A 23332-nucleotide genomic window follows, 5' to 3' on the forward strand; every position below is an offset into this window, starting at 1 on the left:
AGAAAATACACACCATCCTCTTCAGCAGGATTGGTCTAATACGTATCATTTTATTAGCTATGAAACCTGGCACTTCTGCACATTCTTATTTCTGTTCAGATGCAGATTCAGTTGCTTTGAACCCAATAAAACACACTGCTTCTCTCACATTTTTTCTAAATCTGGATGAGCTGGGAGTTGTCAACTCCACTGCCTGATTTGATTTCAAGCTTTGAAGAGAAAGAATGCATTCTTGGCACTGAGGCAAGTTTGGCACCCACTTGGAGAATGGCTTGATGGGATCCATCCAGTGTGAAATGTTCAGCATCAGATGGACTCTTTACAGGCTCAGCTTTATTCCCCCATTGAGATGGTGTTTGGGGAGCTGGATAAATCCTCTGGTATTTGGACCCTGAGAAATGCCCACAAGACGGCACGTTACTTACCACAGTAACCTGAGTGCTTCCAAAGGTAATTTTAACTTTCTTTATTTAGTAATCACTTGTGAACATTTTTCTTTTTTGTTCCTTAACTCTGAGGAAAGGAATCTCTGAAATGAGCAAAGGAGGACAGTCAGATTAAATCAATAGTCTTTGTGGAGCTTACTGTGAATTTGGATTTTCCTTAAGTCAGTGTTTAAGCAAACAGGCCCCAAGCATAACACAGGGGACTGCTGGACGGGTGTTTTCTGCAAGTTCTGGTAGTTTTAGAATTTGCTCTAAAATAAATCACATATGATGCCCCTCAGGGCATGCTTTAAAACATATCTGTTTAGACTTGCTATTGAGGAGGGCAGAGGGTGGTGGCATGTTTCAAGGACTGTTTTTTGCCAGGTCATTGTTGTTTGGGGGGGGAGTGAGATTAAACTAATTTTAATTTAATTTGTTCAGGAAGGACAGGCAGGGGAGAAGAAGAGAAGGAGTTGTGCTGTATGTAAAAAAGCTGTATGATTACTCAGAGCTCCAATATGAAACTGGAGATAGACCCATTGAAAGACTCTGAATTAGGGTCAGAGGGGAGAGCAATAAGGATGATGTTGTGGTTGATGTCTGCTATAGACCACCAGACCAGGAGGATGAGGTAGAGGAGGCTTTCTTCAGACCACTAGCAGAAGCTTCCAAATCTCAGGCCCTGGTTCTCATGGGGGACTTCAGTCACCCTGACACCTGCTGGGAAGGCAATACAGCAGTGCGCAGGGAATCCAGGAAGGATTTGGACTGCATTGGAGACAACTTCCTGGTGCAGGTGTTGGACAGACCAACAAGGAGTCATGCTCCTTTTGACCGGCTGCTCACAATCAGGGAAGAATTGTGGTGGGATGTACCAGTGGATGGCAACTTGGGCAGCAGTGACCGTGAGGTGATCGAGTTCAGGATCCCAGCAAAAAGAAGAAAGGAGAGCAGCAGAGTATGGACCCTGGACTTCAGAAAAGCAGACTTTGACTTGCTGAGGGAACTTATGGGTAGGATCCCCTGGGGGACCAGTCTGAGGGGAAAAGGAGCCCAGGAAAGCTGATTGTATTTTAAAGAAACCTTACTGAGGGCACAGAAACAAATCATCCTGATGTGCAGGAAAAATAGCAAATGTGGCAAGCAACCAGCTTGGCTTAGCGAAGAACTCTTTGGTGAGCTTAAACACAAAAAGGAAGCTTACAAGAAATGGAAGCTTGGACAAACAACTTGGAAGGAATATAAGACCATTGCTCAGGCGTCAGGGATGCGATCAGGAAAGCCAAAGCACAATTGGAGTTGCAACTAGCAAGGGATAAAAAGGGTAACAAGAAGGGGTTTTATAATTATGTCAGCAACAAGCAGAAGGTCAGGAAAAGTGTGGGTCCTTTACTGAATGGGGGAGGCAACCCAGTGACAGATGATGAGGACAAGGCTGAAGTACTCAATGCCTTTTTTACCTTGATCTTCACAGGCAAGGTCAGTTCCCAGACTACTGCACCAGACAGCACAGTTTGGGAAGGAAGTGAGCAGCCCTCAGTGGTGAAGGAACAGGTTAGGGACTGTTTAGGATAGCTGGATGTGTACAAGTTCAAGGGGCCAGATGCAGTGCATCTGAGGGTGCTGAGGGAGTTGGCTGATGTGATTGTAGAACTGCTGGCCATTATCTTTGAAAATTCATGGTGATTGGCGAAGGTCCTGGACATCTGGAAAAGGGCAAATATAGTGCCCATCCTTAAGAAAGGGAAGAAGGAAGATCCAGGGAACTACAGACCAGTCGGCCTCACCTCAGTCTCTGGAAAAATCATGGAACAGATCCTCAAATAATCCATTTCTGAGCACTTGGAGGAGAAGAAGGTGATTAGGAGCAGTGAGCATGGATTCACCAAGGGCAGGTCATGCCTGACCAATATGATTGCCTTCTATGATGAGATGACTGGCTCTGTGGGGAAAGCAGTGGACAAAATTTACCTTTAGCACTTCAGCAAGGCTTTTGATACTGTTTCCCACAGCATCCTTGCAAGTAAGCTGAGGAGTATGGGTTGGATGATGAATGGACTGTAAGGTGGATAGAAACATGGCTGGATTGTCAGGCTTGGCAGGTAATAATCAATGGCTCAATGTCTAGCTGGTAGCCAGTATCAAGTGGAGAGCCCCAGGGGTCAGTCCTGGGGCCGGTTTTGTTCAATATCTTCATTAACAATCTGGAAGATGGGATGGTGGGCACCCTCAGCAAGTTTGCAGATGACACCAAGCTTGTAGTAAATACACTGAAGCTTAGGGCTAGGATTCAGAGGGTGCATCTATAGAAGATGCTTTACTGCTCAGTAGTATAGTTTACTGCATAGTAATCTTTTGCGTCTACACGTGCACACGCTTACTGAGCAGTAAAAATTGTTACTCATAAGTAAATTTGCTACCTGAAAATGCAAGTAGCAAAGTTACTCGTGAGTGGTTACTGCACAGTAACCTATGTATAGAGGCCAACCAGGAGCAAATTTGCTCCCTGTCAGCCCCTATACTAGGGGGCCAGCCTGAAGCTAGCCCCAGGGCTCCAGGGCTGGGAGCCTCTCCTGCCTTGGGGCTGGCTCAGCTCTATGCCTGCCCCAGCCCTGGGCCCTTAAAAGCCTGCAGGCACAGTGAGCTCTGGGGCACATGCAGGGAGCCTGAGGCCACACCAGGCCACTGTGTCCCCCTACACAGGTGGCAAGCCAGCTATGGCAGCTTGCCTACACTCCAGTGCTGCTTCCTGGGGCAGCTCCAGCTGCCCACAGCCACCCCCAGCAGCCTGCCTAGAACCTGCAGGTGCTGGAGGGCATCGCCTTCCAGTCTCACACCATGACCCTGCACTGGGCACTGCAGGCAGCTGCCTAGGCCCAGCAGCACAGAGACTCACATCAGGGCTCCCACGCCAGCTCTTCTGGCATGGAGGCCAGGAGAGCTGGCATGGGAGCCCTGACAGCCTTGTCATTGCCAACACCACACCCCGCCACCCAGGGCCCAAACTGGTCACAGGAGGAGACTGGCAACCTCATGGCACTGTGAGGCGAGGTGGAGATGCAGCAGCACTTTGTGTGGGGTGGGCGCTTTAACACCCATGTGTATGAGGTGCCGTCAGGGTGGATGTGGGAGCGCAGGCAAGGCCAGTTGGCATGGCAGTGCCACATAAAGGTCAAGGTCTTGCAGGCACAGGGGGTCACCATCACCCACCACAGTCATCAGTCAGGTAGTGCCTGCAGGTCCATGTCCTTTATGCGGCACATGACTGAGATCCTCGTACCCCAGGACCCAGGCCACAGCCATGCCGTGTACTGCAGCATGAGTGGCCTCCCCGAGCCCCCACTCCAGCCTGACACCTGTGCTAATATGTCACTGGGCAGGGCCCCATGAATGCACCGGCTCCAGCAGAGGAGAACCCAGGACAGCACCCTCCTCCTGGACTAGCTGGTAATGGCTATGGAGGACTGTCTGGTGGATGCACTGGTCTGGTGGGCAGAGGATATCACCCGCAAGGACAAGTGGTACCGGGCGGACTGAGAATCCCAGGCACAGCTCCTGGCCTGGAGCACAAGCATGTGGAGGCCCTGAGGAAACAGGGTACGCTTGTGGCCAGGGCAGTGGAGGCCACGGAGGATGACCACCAGGTGCTGGACACCATCCTGGTCCTGGTGGTTGCCTTCGTGCCACCCACTGCCCTGTCCCCAACTGTAGCTCCACCTGACCCCTGGCAGCCTCCCGCCACCCCGCAGCAGGCCCTGTAATGGGCCCCTGGAGGCCACCCGCCCCTGGAGTGCACCCACACAAGCCACCACATTGCTGTAAATAGTTTGCATGGGGAAGAGGGTATTTATTGTTGGTGAGTGGTGGAGGGCTGTGTTGGGGAGGAAGGGGGGGGAGTAGGAGTCTGTTTGTTGGGGGGGAGGGGGTCTGTTTGATGTGAGGGGAATAAAACTGTTGTTCTGAGACATGTCTGCAGTGAGTGTGGTGCTGAGGGTCAGGGGGTCCACAGGCAGCTGTCCATGTGGGCTACAGCAGGGAGTGCAGGAAGAGGTGATCGGCCAGCGGCTCTTGCACCTAGTGCCATGGCCCCCACTGGTGGTTATGCAGCTAGCCCAGGGCCTCGGGGGGGGGGGGGGGGGACCCAGTGGGCACCACTGCTGCTGCTGCTGCTGCAGCTGGTGCTCTCATTGCCAGGCGTCCTCTGCCTGCCACGCCTCCTCCACCCCGGCCCCACGAAACAGCTCCCCCCAGGCCTCACAGATGTTATGCAGCATGCAGGCTGCAACAATAACGCGGGGGATGTTGTCCTCAGTGAACTTGAGGTAGGTGGTGAGGGTGCCCCAGCATCCCTTGAGGCAGCCATAGCGTGGCAAGACAGAGGTGGCAACAAGACAGCTACCACATGCTGCCCCTGCACTGTGCACACTGTTGCTAGCCAGGGAAGTGACTGGCCAGGGAGCAGAAAGTGGGGCTGGCTTTTCAAGATGGTCTCCAGCCACAGGTAGCTGCAGTCAGAGACTCAAGCTCCTCCTGGTAGTTAAAGGGGGCCATTGCAGGGCCACAGAAAGTGGGAGCACTTTGCTGCTAGGAGCAGCAAATCTGCTCCCATGTCCCTACATGTGTAGACGCCTGCCTGGGAGTGTTTACTCGCAAACAGTTTATCATAAGTAAACTGATCCTGAATCAAACGAATATGTAGAAGCACCCAGACTGCGCAGCAGGGGACAGGGAAGGCAGCCAGCTCCAGAGCATGGGGCTTCCCTCCTGTGCCGTGCAAGTACGGGTGCTGTGCGTGTGTGGCAGTGAGCGCCAGCGATAGAGATGGCCTAGCAGGGGCTGCACTCCTCACCACAATATGCAGCAGTGACTAGAGCTGTGCGCCTCCAGGCACCAGCACCTGCACTAGGCATGAGCAACCCCGCCTACTTCTGCGCCATGGGGGGGAGTGTGGAGGGGTCCCCACAGCCCCAAATCCCCCACTCTCCCTCACACCCCAGAAATGCCACACACCCTGTCCCCAGAACCCCCCACATATAAACAACCCCTCCACATACCCTTTGCCCCCACACACAGCCACACCCCTTCCAAAACCCCCCACATACCTCCCCACAGCCCAACATACACACACACAAACACACACACACATACACACACAACCATACAATATACAAGACTTAAGAATTTATTTTTGAGATATTATGCATTCACCTCTATATACAGTATGCAAACATAAATCATGACAAAAAATATTTTTTGTAATAAAATTAAAATGTTATAGTAGGTGTTTGACTTTTAGTATATGATTTGGTCTTTTTTTCTGGTTCTAAGATGGTAACCCCCCCTCCTAAAAGAAGTATTTCTGGGAGGCAAGGGGAAGGACTTCCAGTGGCAAAGGTCAGGGGTTAGGGGTAAGATTTCCAGTCCCAAGATGGTGACCAGGGGGTGGGGCAATGGTCAAGGAGTGGGGCAACTGTCAAGGGGCGGGGCCACCCATGCGGCCCTCAAAAGCTCACCAAACCTCGTTAAGTGGCCCTCGACCTGAAATAATTGCCTGCCCTTTCACTAGATGACCTCCTTAGGTCCCTTCCAACCCTAATTTTCTGTGATTCTATGATTCTAGTGGAACTATAACAATTATAAATGCATTGATAAATATTGCTACAGGTACCTGAAGCTACAGAAAGACAAGTGCTTTCTTATCCTTCATCTCTTAGAGAAATACAAAGAAGTACTGCTGAAAACAACCATTCTATTCAGGCATGGGTCTGAACCACAATGGTCAGACCTGGGTTTGGATCCAAACTTCCTCAGAGTTAGTTCAGGAGGATTCAGATCTAGGGTTTGATTCCACCTGTTAACATATTCTTAGATCTCTACAGTAAAGGCAAGAACCTTTCTAAGAGCCCAAACCTATCCCCACTGAAAATGATAGGAGTGGAGCCTGACTAGAGAGGCCCTAATTCTACTCCCCTACAAATCAATGACAAATTATCTCCCTAAGTTCAAGTGGGAGCAAATGGGAGACTGGCAGTGGCTTATCAGCCCAGTCTGCAGTGAAGGACAGGAGCTCGTCTGCTGGTGCAAGTGGATGTTTTGTGAGGGAACGTTTTTTTTAAACCACTGTAGTTGAGATTTCCCAGGTTTCCTTAGAAAAGCCCAGGTCCTGGAACATTTCTAGAAGAAATTAACTGGCTCTAGGGGAAAAATGTTGAATGTTTGCATTTGAAAGCTGAACAGTTTCGTAGAAAAGTTTTCACATTTCACATTTTTCCGTGAGCAGCCTTTGGTTTCCAGCTAGCTGCACCTGAGAGGTATAAGAATATAATATAAGAACTGTCATTTACTGGGTCAGACCACAGGTCCATCTTGCCCAGTATCCTGATAAGAATTTTGCCTCCACTAGAGAGAAGACCTTCCCTTACTGCCACATCCCAGAGCTGCTGTACAAGCATGCATGGAAGAAGGGCAAAGCCACTAATTCCCCTCCTCTTTTGCACCTTTGTTCACTGCTGCTCCTTTGGACTATTCTGTGTCCCAGAATAAAGAATCCCCTGCTCTCGTCTGAGCACCAAGATAGTCTGGGCCCTGGGACAATTAAGAAAGCAGCATTCCCTGGTCTCACCTGAGCACCAGGACACTAATGGCTCCTTCACTGGAAGTCTTCTTGGACCCTACCATCCATGCACATCCTGTTAGCCCCAGGAAGGCAGACACTGGTGATGGAGTCAAGTAACCTTGGTGCAAACCTGTTTGTTTCCCAGGTATATACAAAGTCTTGTTTCCCTGAAGGCAGAAGGACTCAAAAGACTGGAGACAACATCCTTCCTTCCTGCCTCCTTCTGTCCAACACTTGGCCCCAAAACTTGGAATTTTTCTCAGGCCGATGTTACCAGCCCTTTTGGGGTTGGGGCTGGGGCTGGCACTTCTTTGCTGCATTCTCTCACAACGTATCTGGTCACAAACATATGAGCCTTCACTGGACAATATCCAACACAATTCTGCCACTCTCCGGGGCTTTGCGTGTGCCAGTGTTTTGGGTAGAGGCGGCTGTTCTTGCAGCTATGTGGCACCATTTATCCCAAATGAACAGGCCAATACACATCCTTGAGTTCAATGAGCTTTAGCCAAGCCCATAACAACAACAACAAACACTGACTCCCTATTTAGCATCTATGCAATTCTAAATCCAGGCACACACAATTATGGTAGCAACCTAAAGAGCAAAATAAATATGGAATGTGAAACTACAGGAGCACAGATTGGCATGATGACATGTCAGTGTAATTAACTTAGCAGAATGAAAATGAAAAAAGCTTGAGTAACAGAAGTGCATACATTTGAAAGGGATTTTTCTCCTCCTGAACATATCTCTGAAAGGTTAAAAATGGAACTCAATTACTGCAATCAGCTCAGTTAACTAAGAAGCCTGCAAAAATGGTAACATCTGTTATCCATCATTGTTAGTGCTGTAATGATATTCAGATTGCTTTTCAGGTAACATTTTCCAAAGTGACTTTCATACATAGGGACGCACATCTCAATGAAAGGCAGTAGGACTTGAGTTTCTAGTGTTATTGTTGTTATAATAATAATGATAATGATGTTAATGTTTATTATGACATAACCTAAGGGCCAACCAAGAATGGTGCTTTGGTGTACCAGGACCCGTAGAAACAGGGCACATCTACTCAAGACACTTTAACGCACATTAGTCTAAATTTAAGGTGCACCCTTAATGTGCTTTAAAAATGGTCTGAGATTTATAGGAGGTTATAGGAGAACATTAGCCACTCACCCAAATTACATACCAAGCTGCTTGTCTCTACTGCTATTCCTCCCACGTTAGCCAATCCCAGACAGGAACAGAGTGGGGGTGGGTTGCACCATAGACCCACCTTGCAAGGGAGAATGGGTTGAAGCAAACAGCCAATAAGAAGGTGGGGTAAAGATGCAGAATGTTCTCTGAATATGCAAAGATCTCAGCTTTGATTATCCTTGTGAGGGCAATACTCACAAGGATACCTGAGCAAGCTTTAAACTAGCTACCTAGTACTAGTGTTGCCATGGTAACATCACCTGGGTGCTTACCAAGTTCTCAGACTGGGTTTGCAGCCCACACTGAGCTCCATCTTTCACAGCTGCATGTGGCCATATCTCTGGTACAGGCAGAGGTGATCTAGGCTCAGTCACTATCAAAAGGGCTGTGATGGATCCTCTATTAGCATAAATCTTTAATTAAGCAATGTCTCTAATTCAGCTACAGTTGTTGGATTAGAAGCAGCAATCATTTAATGGAGATCCCAAGGTCTGTGTTTTGCCAGAGGTCAGACTAGATATTCACAGCAGTCCTTTCTAGCTTTACAGTCTGTAAACCTATGAATGACTCTAAATCACTTAGGTGATCTGGAAAATTCTACCCCATGGTGAGACCAAAAGGTACAAGCCCTGCCCAAGAGTGCTTAAATTTTCTTTCTTAATAAACATTTGACTCCGTTACTTGAAAAGTAAAGTTGAGAATGATTTTGCTTTAAGAAACTTGCACTGCTGGACAATGAGTGTCAAGGCTAAGATTTGCAAAGCTGCTTAGGGGGTTTAGTTGCCTGGTTTCTATTAACTCAAATGAAAATTATGCATCCAACCCCTTTAGGCAGCTTTTAATAAGTTGTCCATAACCTAATGCTCATCATAAAGGCTTGTTTGTGATGACTCTTTCTCTTCTTGGCCATTTAGTGCTGAGCACAGGAAAGTTTCCAACTGGGGGTATTGCCCCAAATGCTTTCCTTTTCAAAGAGGCCTATTAGATTGTGGAAAGGATGCACTTCCCAGATTACGATTCTGTGCAATTAGACCAATGCTGGTATTTCACTATGACTGGGCCCTGCAGCTGTTACTCAGAGCAGATTTTCTATCTGATTGCATTTTGACACCGCTTCCTGAATATATACCATTGGTCTGATCTTTTAATTCAGTTGCTTGGTTAAAAATAAATAAATTGTTGATATGTTGGCTTCTGTGAGTTATTGTCAGTTGTTCTATTGGCATATGATATCTGTTTGTTGTCTTTTCCTAGGCTGGCTTCTGTAGCGCACATGTGACCAAGGTTTTGCTCTTTATTATGACTGGATTAAACAGTGGTGATGGAAAATAAAACCCCCTTCAGAAGATCAAGTTCTCAAGTCCCAAGGGAAATAGCACCAGGTTCAATAAATAAGAGAGGATCCTGACTTGCATTGTTCCAAATGGAAGGTTCTCAACTTCGTGTGCACTTCATGGGATAAAAAAAAAATGATCCCCTTTGTAAAAAGAAACCCTGTCCGGTTTCCTAGCAAAGAGCTGCTTGCTGAGCCTCCCGGATTAATTGATGACAAGCTGTTTGGTGACTATGACTGCAAACAATTGGTTTCAGAAAAGGATTGTCACATACCTAGCCATTCCATGGGGGACATCCTAGCAAATCCATCAGACTCCTCTGGTTCTTCTTACCACACTGCTCTGTGCTCAGAGGGAACCGACAGCTTTAAGGACTGTGTGGAGTCTTTTGAAGATGATATAGATAGGCTGTTAACCAGCTCACCTGCTAATGACCTGGTACCGGCAAGTCCTTCAGAACTGAGCTCTGCTGCTGTGAAATATTTCCTGGCCAGCCCTTCGGACAATAAAGCTGAGCAACTCAGTGAGAGACCAGGTCTTTCTGATAAAGCCTCACGTCCATGGCCTGACCAATGCAGCAAAGGAGATGATCACACATCTGCTGCTGCATCTACAGCTGGAACTCACTCAATTTCCTGTGGAAGCCAGGCTTCAGGAGCCTTTTTAGCGGTCACAGCTAAGAGGCCACAGAGCCAGGCAAACAGCATGCATGCCCCAAGCCACCAAGTCTGCAGAGACCAAGGCTGCTACAGCGACAAGGAGAATCAACAGGTTCAGATGTCAGTCACGGCTAAGAATAGCTCAGCTCCTGTGTACAGTGTCAGGATGGGGCTAGTCACAAGAGAGCTGCAGCCTGGAGACACTGGGTCTAAATATTTGGATCATCCTTTGCCATTTAATTCGCAGAGATCCGGGGGAATGTTCCTCTGTGCCCGCCAGATGAAGAAGCCCAGCCGAGTGCCTGTAAGTAGCAAACCAGCATGTCCCCAGTATTGCGCTGAATTCTCAAGTGCTGTGAGTGACTCCGATGAGGCTGATAATGAGGTTCAGAAGCTCACCGCTCTGTCATTCCGGAGTCTCTCGTGTCCCCATGGCAGTTACCTAGATATGTACAGTTCTAGCAACAGGACATCGTCCAGCTTGTCCAATTCCTTGTCAGAAGACAGTAATGGAGTAAACAGGTGGTCAACATGTCATGATCTGAGAAAAGCAGAGGTGCTCAACCCTGCAAAGGGCAACAGACAATTCCCAACTGTCAGCCAAGCCCCTGAAAAAGATCAGCTTAATAACACATGCAGGAAGGAGCAGTTTGAGTGTATCGATGTGGTGCTGGACAACGCTGACAGCAGACAGAGTCACTTCAAAAAAAGGACTGTTCCCAAACGTCAGATCCAGCTCAAACAGAAGGACAGAAAAGACATGAATTTCCTTGCTAGGGGCGAGAGCACTGCCCAACAAGGTTTCTTACCACTTAGGAACGAGTCCTGTACAAAAGGCAGGATCATCAGTGATGAATTCAGGATAAACTACAAACAGTTTATGAGAACAGCGTCCTTAAATGATTCTTACAGCAAAACCCAGATGGCTTCTTGCCTGGTGAAAAATGTGCTGGCCAAGAAAATGCAGTATGAGCAAAAGATTAAAATGGAACAAAAATCCATGCAGGGCAGTTCCACCTCTTCAGCACCATCCTCCGTAAGTACTGACCTCATGGGGGATTTTATGGAACAGAAGTCAAGTTCTCTGTCCAAGTCTGACTGCAGCTATTCAGGGGAAGATATGCAAAGTCATTCAACAAGTGAAAAGTCAGAGTCTGTAGCAATGAGTCAGGACAGCATGGATGTCCTACGGCCGACCAAGGGGGTAGTGTTGAACAAGCAGCTAAGAGAAAATGTCTGTAAGCTGAAAAAGACATTTAATGAGCTCAATGAACGAATGAAGTACCAAGATGTTCTGCAGTCCAAGAGACTTCCTATCTTGGCAGATGGTGTGAATGAGGGGTCCAAGAACAACAAGAAACAGATTGCTGGAAAGAGGAAAGAATACCAGAAAGCTCGTGCCCTGTTTGAATCCCAACAGGCTGATCCAAAGGGAGTGGATACCACCCCATCATTTTCTAAAATACAAAAGCCATGGCCAAACCTTAAGCAGCGAGCAATCAAGCCAAATAAGCAAATGTCATGGAAAAAGGAAAAGAGCCCCTTTGAGCCAGAAAGCCTTGCAGTACCCAGCAAGACATCCAGAACCACCTTCACATCCAAAACACAGGAGATGAAGCTGATGCCCCAGGCTAAAAATGAGGAGAAGACACCGACTACCTCTAGGCACCTGACTCCAGATGGAAGCTCTGAGGGGAAGGTGCCGGCAGCAGTGCACAGCATCAAACAGTCATCTCTCATTTTGCCCACATCTGGCAAACCGTGTGACGATGGGAAGACCAGCTGCCCTGAAGCATCACATGTTGAGGAGACCAAGGAGACAAGAAGTAAAGGGAAGGGTCGAATACATCAGCCCAGGGATGTCCGAAAATTAGTTAAGAACACCTATAGCTTGTGCTTTAAATCTTCAGACATTTCCCAAATAGTCCAATACCCCTGCGAAGAAACCAACAGTGAAGGCCTAGCAACAAAGGAGCCCACTGCAGCCTCCCCACTATTTATCCACTGCACCTCAATACAACGTAAAGACGCTACACCAACAATGAACCAGTCCCATGGAAAAGACTCAGATGTGTCGGTACATTCTATGCAAGATCAGGGTGCAAGAGAGAATCTGTATGGTACCAGTTTGAACCCCACCATCAAGCCACGTATGAGCATGCCTGTAAAAGTGATAGAAAGCAAAGGGGTTGTGGCAGCTAAATCTCCAATGCACATCACTAAAATTCAGTCGAAGAAGAAGGTGGTGGCTGGGAATGAAGAACCACAGCAAAAGACTGAAAACAAACCAGTGCCTTATGAGAAGAGTGAGTTAAATGTAACACATTCTTCTGCAGCCACGAGGAAACCCCCCCAGAAGGAATCCCAACTTAATATCAAAGTCAAGAGCTCTCTTTCAAAACAGCCACACAGAACAGAAGCTCCAAGTTACTCAGCTGTGGAGGGAAAGGCTGTGAAAGACTTCTCATCACAAGCTAATTTCAGCATACTAGAAGACAGCAAAGATTCTACTTCAGAGAGGACCCTTCCACCTTCAGCATGTCCAAAAGAGGAAACCAAGAGACCCAGAGATAGTCACATCAACACAACTATACCAGGTCATTTACTGGAGGCTTACAGAAGCAAAAAGCCCCATTTGTCATTGCAGACACATTCATCCAATGAGATAATTTCACTGACACCCTTGGATAGTAAAGATCTTTCTGCCAATCCAGAAGAAAAAGGCAAGGTCTCTGAACTTGAACCAACCAATGAAAGCCACAGATATCTACAGCCTGTAAAACCAACTGTGACAAGTGCCCTCCAAAGTTATGCAAATACTCCAATAAAAAATAATTTTGTTAACAATGCACTTCACCAGGAGACAGAGAGCAAAATACTGGATGCTCTCAAGCCACCAGGGAGCCAGGTATTTGTTCCAGAGTATGGCATGTCCCCAGGGAGTGCCAATACAAACACTCTCTATAGATCAAGAGAATACAATGAAGAAACCAGACCACCAAGCAGCCCATCTGCTGAGCCACTACCACCATCTGGAAAGCTCCAAGACAGTAGGGATCATTTAAGTAAACTGCAGGCAACAACTGAACAGTATTTCACAGCTGCCCAGGCTGAGAATGCAAACTACTTAGCAATTCCCACGAAGGGCCAGATGTCTGAACCAGCTCCTACACCCTCAGGGGTCTCCAACCCAGACATTGCTTCATTCAGTTCCAATGTGTCCTTCCAGCCAGGCGGGGAAGCTTCAGCGAGCAAAATGAGCAATGAGCCTTCTCAGCCCAAAGCACCAGAGGGGAAGGCAGACACTGATCATTCCAAATCCAGTCCCCCAAGTCACGTACATCCCTATCCTCGGCATGACGAGTCACCCAACTTCATGAGGAGAAGTGACAGCAGTTTCCCATGTGGTAAAAGTGCTGCTAGTCCAACCAGGCCTTTTGCTCCACATTCCCATGTGCACAGAAAAATGCTCGTTGATCCAGACAGTGGGAAATGTTACTACATGGAACCACCCAGGCAGCCCCAGCTGAAGATGCTCTATGATCCAGAGACAGGCCAGTACATTGAAGTGTTGATACCACCTGTCCCCTTGGCATCACACAGTGGGCTTTACCAATCTCCTTTCAACCCACTGGTCATGAATCCAGGGGTTTATGGACCATCTTACATGCCATATTCAGGATTTCCAGCATTCCCCCTGCCACCTCCTCCTGTAGCTATGCCACCTACCTACCCTGATCTGCAAAATCAACAGCCTGCTCAAGAAAGTACAAACTTCAATGGAACTTTCAGCCATGTTCCTAAAAGTGAAGCTCCACCACCTACCCAAGCCAGTGACTGCAGCTACATGGAGAGTTTATATTATATTCCCACCGGAATGAATGCAAGTCCTAATCCTAATCAGCCCTTATTCTCTCCGGCGACAAGTTCAAGTCCTTCTGTGCCAGAGAAAGGGTCCATGCTCAGGATGTGAGATATGAACATGCAACATAATGAGAATTCAACAATGGGTTTCCAGAAGGCATGTGTATTGCACATTTACTTTTGATCACGTGTACTTTAAAAAAGAAGTCATGTTTGCACCAGTCCGCAAGACATGGTGAAAAAGAAAATAATTTTGCTCACCTTATCCAGCTATTTGGACTTCTGAAGTCAGTAAGAGGTAATGGCACACCAAGGTTGCATGGCACATACCACTATCTGTTAATCCTATTGGTCATTTTCAAACTAAATGTAACCAATCCTGGGCATCCTGGTGTTCATGAAGTCAAGAGCATTTTTGCAACTGACTTCAAAGAGGTCAGGATTCAGCTGAACAGACTGTAGCTGCCAGTCTGGTGGTTGTTTTGCAGAGTAAACTACTCTAATGCGGTGCCTGTTCCTGGGAGGTGCTGAACACCTTCAACCAGAATTCTGCATGAGTTGCACTGAGAGGGTTTGGATCAGGCCCTATTGTCGACTAGGAGCAGCCATTTTATCTTAAATTATGTTCCTGCTGTATTCCCTGTTGGGTCCAGACTTGAAACATGGAACTTCCCAGTATTCAAAATATTACAAGTCTCAGACAAAGCCTTTTTTTTTTGGAAAAGTCCATACAATGGGGAATGTACACATTGTGGCTGGAAAGTCTACAGCCTTATTTGTTTTGTTGTGTCAGGGAAAGAGTGTGCATGTAAGGAAAGATTAAACCACCTGATGGTGTCATGACACCAGCCTCTGAGTGGGGAGTTTTTATGGGACTTGCGAATATATCATATACATTCTCAGAAAAAAAAGCCGTATCCTAAATACTACAGGATCAGGATATGCTGTGGTATCAGGATATACTGGCCTCAGCTTCTTCAGGTGCTCCTTGGGTGAAATACATTTCTGTGATAGTGGGAAGGTGTAGACCAGAGCACCTCACAAGCCTTTCTGAAGTTTGGGCTTATGCTGGATTTATGGAACCCTTAGATTTCCTACCTTCCCACCACACCAGGGCACATTTCACCCCCTGGACACTGCAATTCTTTATAATATTGGCTTGGCTTTGCCTTTTCTTACAGTACATGATCCTTTGTTTGACAATTTTCCCCAGCATTTTTTAACATGATTGTTTCCTTCACTTTCTTTGGAATTTACAGTCTGCAAAAGCCCAGAACAACAATTACCTGGTGCAGAGGTGGTTGTGTGGAGGACAGTACTGGATGGCAATAGTGACCCAACCCACCCAGTGTTGGGACAGAGGAGGGAAGAATTTTCACGCACTCAGAATTGAGAGAGTAAATTGTACAAGGAAGGACAGGGGAGGACTCTATGCTAGACCCCTAAGGGCCCAGTTCTGCAACCCTTATTCATGGGACTAGCCTTTGCTCACATAAGGGGCCCCACTTCATATCAAGTGGCATTGAAGAACTTTGCGTAAGCCATGTATGTTTTAGCTCAGTAAACCAAAACAGTGATGCTCAGGCTGTAGTTTGTGAGCCATCACCTGTGGAGAGCTCCCAGGTCACAGGCGGTGCCTACCTAGTGTACGTTTCTGCAGGTGTCAGACTGTTCATTGCTAAGAAGCCCAAATAGGTGGCTGGAAACAAGAAGGAACCAGCCTGATTGCCTCCACTGGGGACCATTGCCCTACCACAGGGGAGGAAACAGAATCTGCCTGCAGGGACCAGAGCTGCCTGGGAGACTGCAGCTGCCAGAAGGAGCTGGAGCAGGAGGAAGTGAGGCAGACAGGCAGCTGGTAATGGGAGGGACAGAAGAGAGCTGTCTGGCTGGGCAGCATGTGCAAGAGAGCACGGGAGAAAGAGCAGAAAGGATGGGGAGAGATGAAGTGAAGCAGCACAGAGCAAAAGGGCAGATTTGCCTCTGTAGAGGAAGGTGGGTGGGATCAGCCTGTGAGCCCTGGACAGTCTGTACTGTCTGGCATTCCCATCTCACCTTGTCTTAGTGCTGCTGCTCCCAGGGCCTCTGGGCTGGTCAGACACTGTGAGTAGCAGGTCCTGTGTAGTGGCACTGCGCTCTTTTGAGTTGGTGTCTGGTCGAGGCAAAGATGTTTTAAAAAAGGAGTGTGAAGGGCTGAGGGATAACACTAAGAGATAACCAACAGCAGATGCTAAGGATGACTGAACACTGAGCTAAGCAGATTTCTATCCCATTCACCCTCTGTGTCCTAACAGAAACTAGCATGGTGCTGCAAACAGAGCAAGAGAATGGGAGTCAAGAGTCCTATTGTTGTTCCCATCTCTGTCACTGACTCACTGTGGGTGCATCTACACATGTCTCTATGGCACCTTTGTTACTGCACCGTCATTTAGTATTTACTTCCTTTTGAAAGTACTAAATGACAATGCAGTAACAGCCCATACTGTGTCATGCATGCCGCACTTGAGTTATATTTAGCTGCTACATCGCCATAGCAACATGCTATAACAAGGGAGTGCATTGCTACGGCGATGTAACTGCGGCGTCATGGTTTGTGACCACCAATGCTACGTCACCGTAGTGCATTACTACAGCAACGTAGCGTCATATGTAGACGCACCCTGTGGGGCCCAGGGTGAGTCACTTAAGTGTGCCTCAATTTTCCTTTAAGTAAAATGAGGACAATATTACTCATCTTTGCAAAGCACTTGCACATTTACCCCTCGTAAAAAGTGCTTTTTAAATACACTAATTATTTTTCCTCTTGGGTACAGAGGGCTACAGGGGCCACAACTACATGAGACATTGACTGTGTAGTTATTACTGCACAGTCATTTAATATTTGTATAAACAAGTCCTAAATGATTGTGCAGTAACCTGCATTACTGCGCGGTAGTGCCGATGAATGGCTTTATCATGGCACTGACTGCACAGTAGCTCAAGACTACTGCTCAGTAGCCTCGCATCATGATTTCTGCCATGCAACGCTACTGTGCAGTAGTTTCGGGCTATCACACAGTCAGTGTCTTGTGTAGACGCGACTAAGGGGCCTTATAGAGAAAGCGAGCCTAAAACAAAGGGGCTTTGGCCTGCTGCACAGATTAATAACAGCAACGAACCTTTCAGAAGTTCTTGCCCTCTTGGGAATCCTCTTTGTATTTCTGTATGCCCTGAAAATGCTCCAGGACATCTCCTCTGATGACATCATGAATACCACACCTTGCCCAGGCTGCAATGAGATCTGTGGTATTTGTGAGGACACAACTTCATTTGTGAGGTATTTTCCAAACCAATGAGATTTCAGGTAAGGGGAATAAAGACTTATGTGTAAAGGTAAAATCAAACCCTGATTCTCTGCTGAATGTTTATCATGACCTAGCTATGTCTGGGAAAAGGCACAGGTTTATTTGAAAGTCAATAGTAGGGACACAGGAGAGACAGAGAAGAGGTCTGGAGACCTTTCTAGGTACCATGCATAATATTTTTACATCTACCACAAAGTTTTATGGAAAGCATATTCCAGAAAAGCCCAGATCAGGAACTCTCTCCAGCTAAGCCACCTTTACTTTTCTTTCTCTCACTGCTTATCTTGGACATTAGCAGAGGTATAACCAGCTGGTACTGCACCCTGGGTGGTGGCAGTGCATGGTGCAGAGGCCACAGCCAGAGGTTTGCTGCTCCAAGGAATGGGGCTGTCAACTCCTTTTTTGGCTACCAACATATGTGTCATGCAGCCATTTAAACACCATTTTTCAGTGCCAAAACAGGAGGGGCTGCTCTGTCCTCAACCGCTGATACTCTGTGCTCCCTGGAGCTGGAGCCAGAGCCAGATTCAGAGCTGGAACCACTGTAGGGAATGTATAAGATGTAAGGGTGGCAGGGGGGTGCATGGGGGTGAGGTGCCCCCCTACCTCCATTCCAGTGGTTTCCCCCAGGACTCATCCCCCACTTGCCTGCTCAGCATTACACCAGTGAACCCTAGCCAGGGAGAAGTCTAATCACTCTTCTCAATTGCATGTATTCTGGAAAGCCTGAAATGCAATCTGATTGGAAAACCAAGGTAATCAAAGCAAAGGCCAGGGGGCAGAGAAAACTTTAGTCCCTCCTGCCCTTCAGATAATTGGAGATGCCATGCTGGAGCAAAGCATACTTCCATGAATATCACATGCAATATCTGATGTTTTAAGGAAGTTATGCCTTCTCTAATACACCTAAGCATTTATTCAGTGCTGTATATGAAGAGACATATCCTTTCTGACCCCACCAGACAGCACCAGCAGCAAGACCTTTCATGGCCTGAGGGGCTTGTACTTTCTCTGTCTCTCTTAGACCAGAGAAATTAAAGGCCAGTAATGGTAATACAGTGGTAATACTGGGAACCCACAAAAGCTAGGAGACGCTGCCACAAAAATCTTGACTCTTGTCCATCACAATGGGATTTTTCATTAAGTGATCACAGAGCAATGGGGGTGGGAGGCAAGCTGTTCATTAGCTAGCTAGGGCAGGATGCTCAAATGCTACTGGCTGTCATTAGCCCAACTCTTATTCCCCAAGTTGCAAAACTCCTACCAACTTCCAAGGAGCAAAGTCACGCCAATGCTGAGAATTCCTGAGGGTCTCACCTTGTTTGGCAAGTGTAGGTTACAGAGCACGGCAGTATAACCAGAAGAGCCACTAATGGCCAGAACCTGCTGTCAGTTTTCCTGGGGAATGAATGGCCTGCAGGATCTGCCCCTGAGTGCACTGCATTTTTATACCAAAGAGAAACTAGGTCTTCATGGAGTCACTACTGGAGGAGTCAGGGAGGCAGTGGTCTTTCTTCAGAGGATACAGAGGAGTTAATCACAGCCCTTTGAAGAGTTTTAAAGGAAGGATCATCTTTTAGAGAACACCTGTCCTGGGCCCTGCAATCGGATCTCCCAGTGTGATGGACTGTTGGGAGTAAATTGCATTACAATAGCTTAGCCATCAGTGGGATCCTGCTCCACAGGTGCAAGATCAGGACATTACTGGGTCTATGGCTTTATCTCTATTCAGATTTCTACTAAATGGTTTGTATGGTGTGGATGGTAAAAGCATCTATTTACTCATCAGGTTTGGTTCTAAAATGTGGTCAATCGTGGTTGCCACACAAAAGCAATTTGCTGTATACAAAAGAGTGGTTTCTACAGCTATGACATACCACGCTTTTTCCTCCAGAGGATACACACTCACTCACATCCCTGCCCAACCAACTGGAAACATAGCTTCAAATGGAACCTGCTCGAATTGTCCTTTTTTCCTGCCTGTATCTGTGTTTCTTCCTATGGTCTGGGAAAATTCTGTGTAACGTTTGAGAAGTTTAAAAACCAATATATTTTTTAAATAGCAATACAAGTGATGAAATAAATACAATATATTTCAAGACTGTGTATGCAATTGTATTTGAAGCAGCAGGAAAGGGGTGGGACTGCTCCTGGTGATTTGGAGTGTGACTGTTTAAAGGAGATGCTAAGCCAAAGCACAATGAAGTGATTGAAAAACTCAGTGATTTCACTGACCAACCTGTCGTCCCAGTTCAGTTTCTGTCCCCATGAAAGAGCAGCTCCATGTGTCTAAGGAGACCCCATTGAATCACATCTGTCTAAGGAGGCTCCTAAAGCACCCCTGTCTGCCAGACTGGATCCTGATAGAAACCATCAAAAAGATAAAATCCATAAAGGCATAAAATGGGAGAGAAGGCTGGACAAGTGGGAACACAAGGGCAAACTCTCAGCATGTCTATATCTATTTCCTTAAGATGGCTTGGGATGACAGAAACCCTGACTCTTTCTGAGTGAGGTCCTTGCTCCTGCTGGAATTATTTATTGGTATTTTTGTCTCCAACATTTCCCTTCTCTAGCAAAGAGTCACAAGCAGAGGGGAAGCAGGTGTCCCAGCACCTTGCAAAAGTAACAGGGTCTTACTTCACAAGAAAGCTGTGGCACAAAGCAGTAAATTACCTAAGAGTAGTAATTAGGGTTGTTGGTTGTAGTCATGTTGGTCTAAGGTTCTTTGGGTAGATGTGATATCTTTTATTAGACCAACTAAATAGTTGGAAAATTGTTCTTTGCAAGCTTTTGGGCACAAACACCCTTCTTCAAGCATAGGGAGAGTCTGTTGTTGTTTTGTGTGCTGTCCTGGATAAAATAGAAGCCAATATGCAAAATGCAGGTCTGTGAAAATGCAAATGTGTGGCAGCGAGGTTCAGAGGTGATGGGAGACAATATGTGTGAGACAGATGGGGGGACCAGACCATGCCGGTACAAAAATGAAAACCTGTCAACACATCACCACCACCCCACAATAACTACACCCCACAACAGAACCATCACCATTCCTGAATCTTACACCTGCACCTCCAGAAATGTAATATATCTCATCCAGTGTACTATATGTCATGATGGAAAATATGTAGGAGAAACCAAACAACAACTACGTACCAGGATGAACACACACCAGAAATCTATCAAAGACAAAAATACCCAATTACCCGTGGGTGCACACTTCTCACAAGCTAACCAATCTCTCAGTTCAAATCCCTCAAAGGGAATTTACAAAACACCTTTTGTAGATGAGCCTAGAAACTTCACTTCATAAATCTACTGAATACAAAAAATCTTGGACTAAATATAGCCATTGGATTTATGGCTCATTATAACCTGCCCACCATCTGATAACCCCCGGTAACCTGTCTACATTTTACCAGCTACATTCTATCATCAGGTCAACATCCCCCACCCCCACCTGTCTCATACCTGTTGTCTCCCATCATCTCTGAACCTCACTGCCACACATTTGCATTTTCACAAACCTGCATTTTGCATACTGACTTCTATTCTACCCAGGACAGCACACAAAACAGCAATGGAGTCTCCCTATGCCTGAAGAAGGGTGTTTGTGTTCTAAAGCTTGCAAAGAACAATTTTTCCAACTGTTTAGTTGATCTAATAAAAGATATCACATATCCCCAAAGAACCTGGTCTGCCTAATAGCACTACTACTACTACTACTACTACTACTTATTATTATTTAGTGTCTTCCTCTGTTTTACTTTATAATTCAAAGTTTATATCTGAAATAAAATGTCACTGGACTGTACCATTACAGTGGCCACTGACCTACCAGCTTGATAAAGGAACCTTTCTTTATGAAGAATGTATTATTATTATTACTGTTATTGATACTACTACTGTTACTACTACTAATAATGCTAATAATAATTCTGTGTTCTACCTAGGAAAACCAGCTGACAGCCCACAGTGGTACCACATGGCACTGATCATGTGGGATGTCCTTGTTTAATAGGAGACCTTTTGGGACTTCCTCATTCACTTCACATAGGCCATTTCCCCTTAATCTCAGCATACTCTATTTCAGCACTTCTGAGATGGGCTGTATCTCCTTTGGCAAGTCATGGAAGCCTCTTGTAGAACCAAGCCTGGCAGCCAGCCACATGCACACTACTCAGGACAGGAACATTTCTTCTTGGACCAAGTGCCATATTTCCAGGCAGTTTTTTCTCCAGCTGCAGTGCGGCTGCAGATCACCTCCTTTCCCCCTCCTTTGATCTGTTTGTTTACCTGGAAGTAATGGAAATTTCATGGTCAAAGGTAATTGCAAAATTCCCTCACACAAATAGGATTTTTGTCAGTTATCTGATCACCTATAAACTGCAGCACCCATGTTTCCTCCTGACACTTTAGCTCTGAGCAAAGTCTAATAACCATTTTAGTGCATTCCACAGAGGGCTTGGATACATGACTTGTTGACACAAGTTTAATTTACAGCAGTTTTATAAAATGACGTAAATTGCCCCAGACAACCTGTTTTCCTGCAGTAATTCCTGGAAAAGGTGCTGTTACAGCACCCCATTAGTAGGTAGAGGGGAGTCTGTTTGCATTGAGTAAGCAGCTACCCCAAGATATCTGTGAACACATGACACTTACAATGGCATAACTTACACCAATGTATTTTTACTTCTACTTTCCTCCCAGGGTACACCATATTCTACTACATTACACAGGTGTAGAGGTTTACAGGATGTATCTACACATGCAATTAATGCTATTTAGACTTACTGTGCAGTAATTTACTGTGCAATAAGCCAGTCCTGGGAAGGTATTTACACATGCACCCTCTTGGGAGCAAATTTGCTCCTTATAGAAATAAGCAGATCCAGGTCTGCTCCTGCCCTGCTCTGACCTCTTGCAGCAGCCAGGGGGCGCTAAAGGCTCAGGATGCAGATGCCTAGGTGTCAGGGGTTTCCAGGGGGCAGGCTCAGCCTGGCAGGGGTCTCCAAGAGGGACAGGCTCAGGCTGGTTGGGGTTTCCATGGGGGACAGGCTTAGCCTAGCGGGGGTCTACGAGGGGGGGGGCAGGCTCAGCCTGGATAGGGATGCTGTCCTGGGAGCCTGTGGTGAATGCTTCATGGATATTCACTGCCCTCCCCCACCCAGCAGCAGCAGACAGGGCACCATGTCTGCAAGGAGCTCGCAAACCACCTCCTCCCCAACCTACCACGATAGGATGCCTGGGCAGCTGCCGGCGAACCCCAGGCCTACAACACACCCACAAGACCATATGTACTGTGGACAGTTTCCAGTCAACAATCTTTATTTCCCTCTACCACAACACACTCTCACCCACCCTCCCTCCCCAACAACAGCTTCTCCACCAGTAAAACACCCTCTTCCCTGCACAAATATTTACAAGACTGTGGTTGGTGCAGTGTCAGGGGGGAATGGTGGGCTGGAGGTGCCTATGGCACAAAGTCTGGGGAGAGGCATCTGGCACCCTGGTCTCTGGCAGCACCACCACGGGTGTGAACACTGTGGTGAGGCTGGCAGCCCAAGGGCTCAGCCATGGGTGAAAGCAGGCAGTCCAGCCTGTTCTCCCTTCTCCTCCATGAGGCCGGGCCCAGCGGGGGCCATCTCCCACTTAGGGGTCACATGGTGGGCGGTTGGGGGGGGTGGGGCGGGGCGCAGCCCAGGTGACCAGTTTGGCTACCAGGAGACCCGGCTTGGGAGCAGGGGAAGGGGGTTCTGGCTGCTGCAGGTGCCACAGGCCCATTGTGGGGCTTGGTGAGGGGCTGCAGGGTGGCTGTCAGGCAGCAGGCAGGGTTGGAGCTGGAGCCAGAGCCGGGGCCAGGGCTGGGGCCAGGGCCAGAGTCAAG

The 23332-nt window shown here is 47.1% G+C and overlaps 1 protein-coding gene across 1 annotated transcript; it reads left to right on the plus strand.

Annotated features, from left to right (window-relative positions):
• The first annotated feature begins 238 nt into the window (after positions 1–238).
• Positions 239–19516, plus strand: LOC109283078 (uncharacterized protein C4orf54). Its single transcript, XM_019487123.2, has 2 exons — positions 239–450; positions 9499–19516. Exon 2 carries the CDS (start codon positions 9714–9716, stop codon positions 14208–14210), a length of 4497 nt encoding a protein of 1498 aa, XP_019342668.2. The 5' UTR covers positions 239–450; positions 9499–9713; the 3' UTR covers positions 14211–19516.
• Positions 19517–23332: the final 3816 nt, after the last annotated feature.

Source organism: Alligator mississippiensis, chromosome 9 (assembly GCF_030867095.1).
Source record: "Alligator mississippiensis isolate rAllMis1 chromosome 9, rAllMis1, whole genome shotgun sequence".
NCBI classification, from domain to species: Eukaryota; Metazoa; Chordata; order Crocodylia; family Alligatoridae; genus Alligator; species Alligator mississippiensis.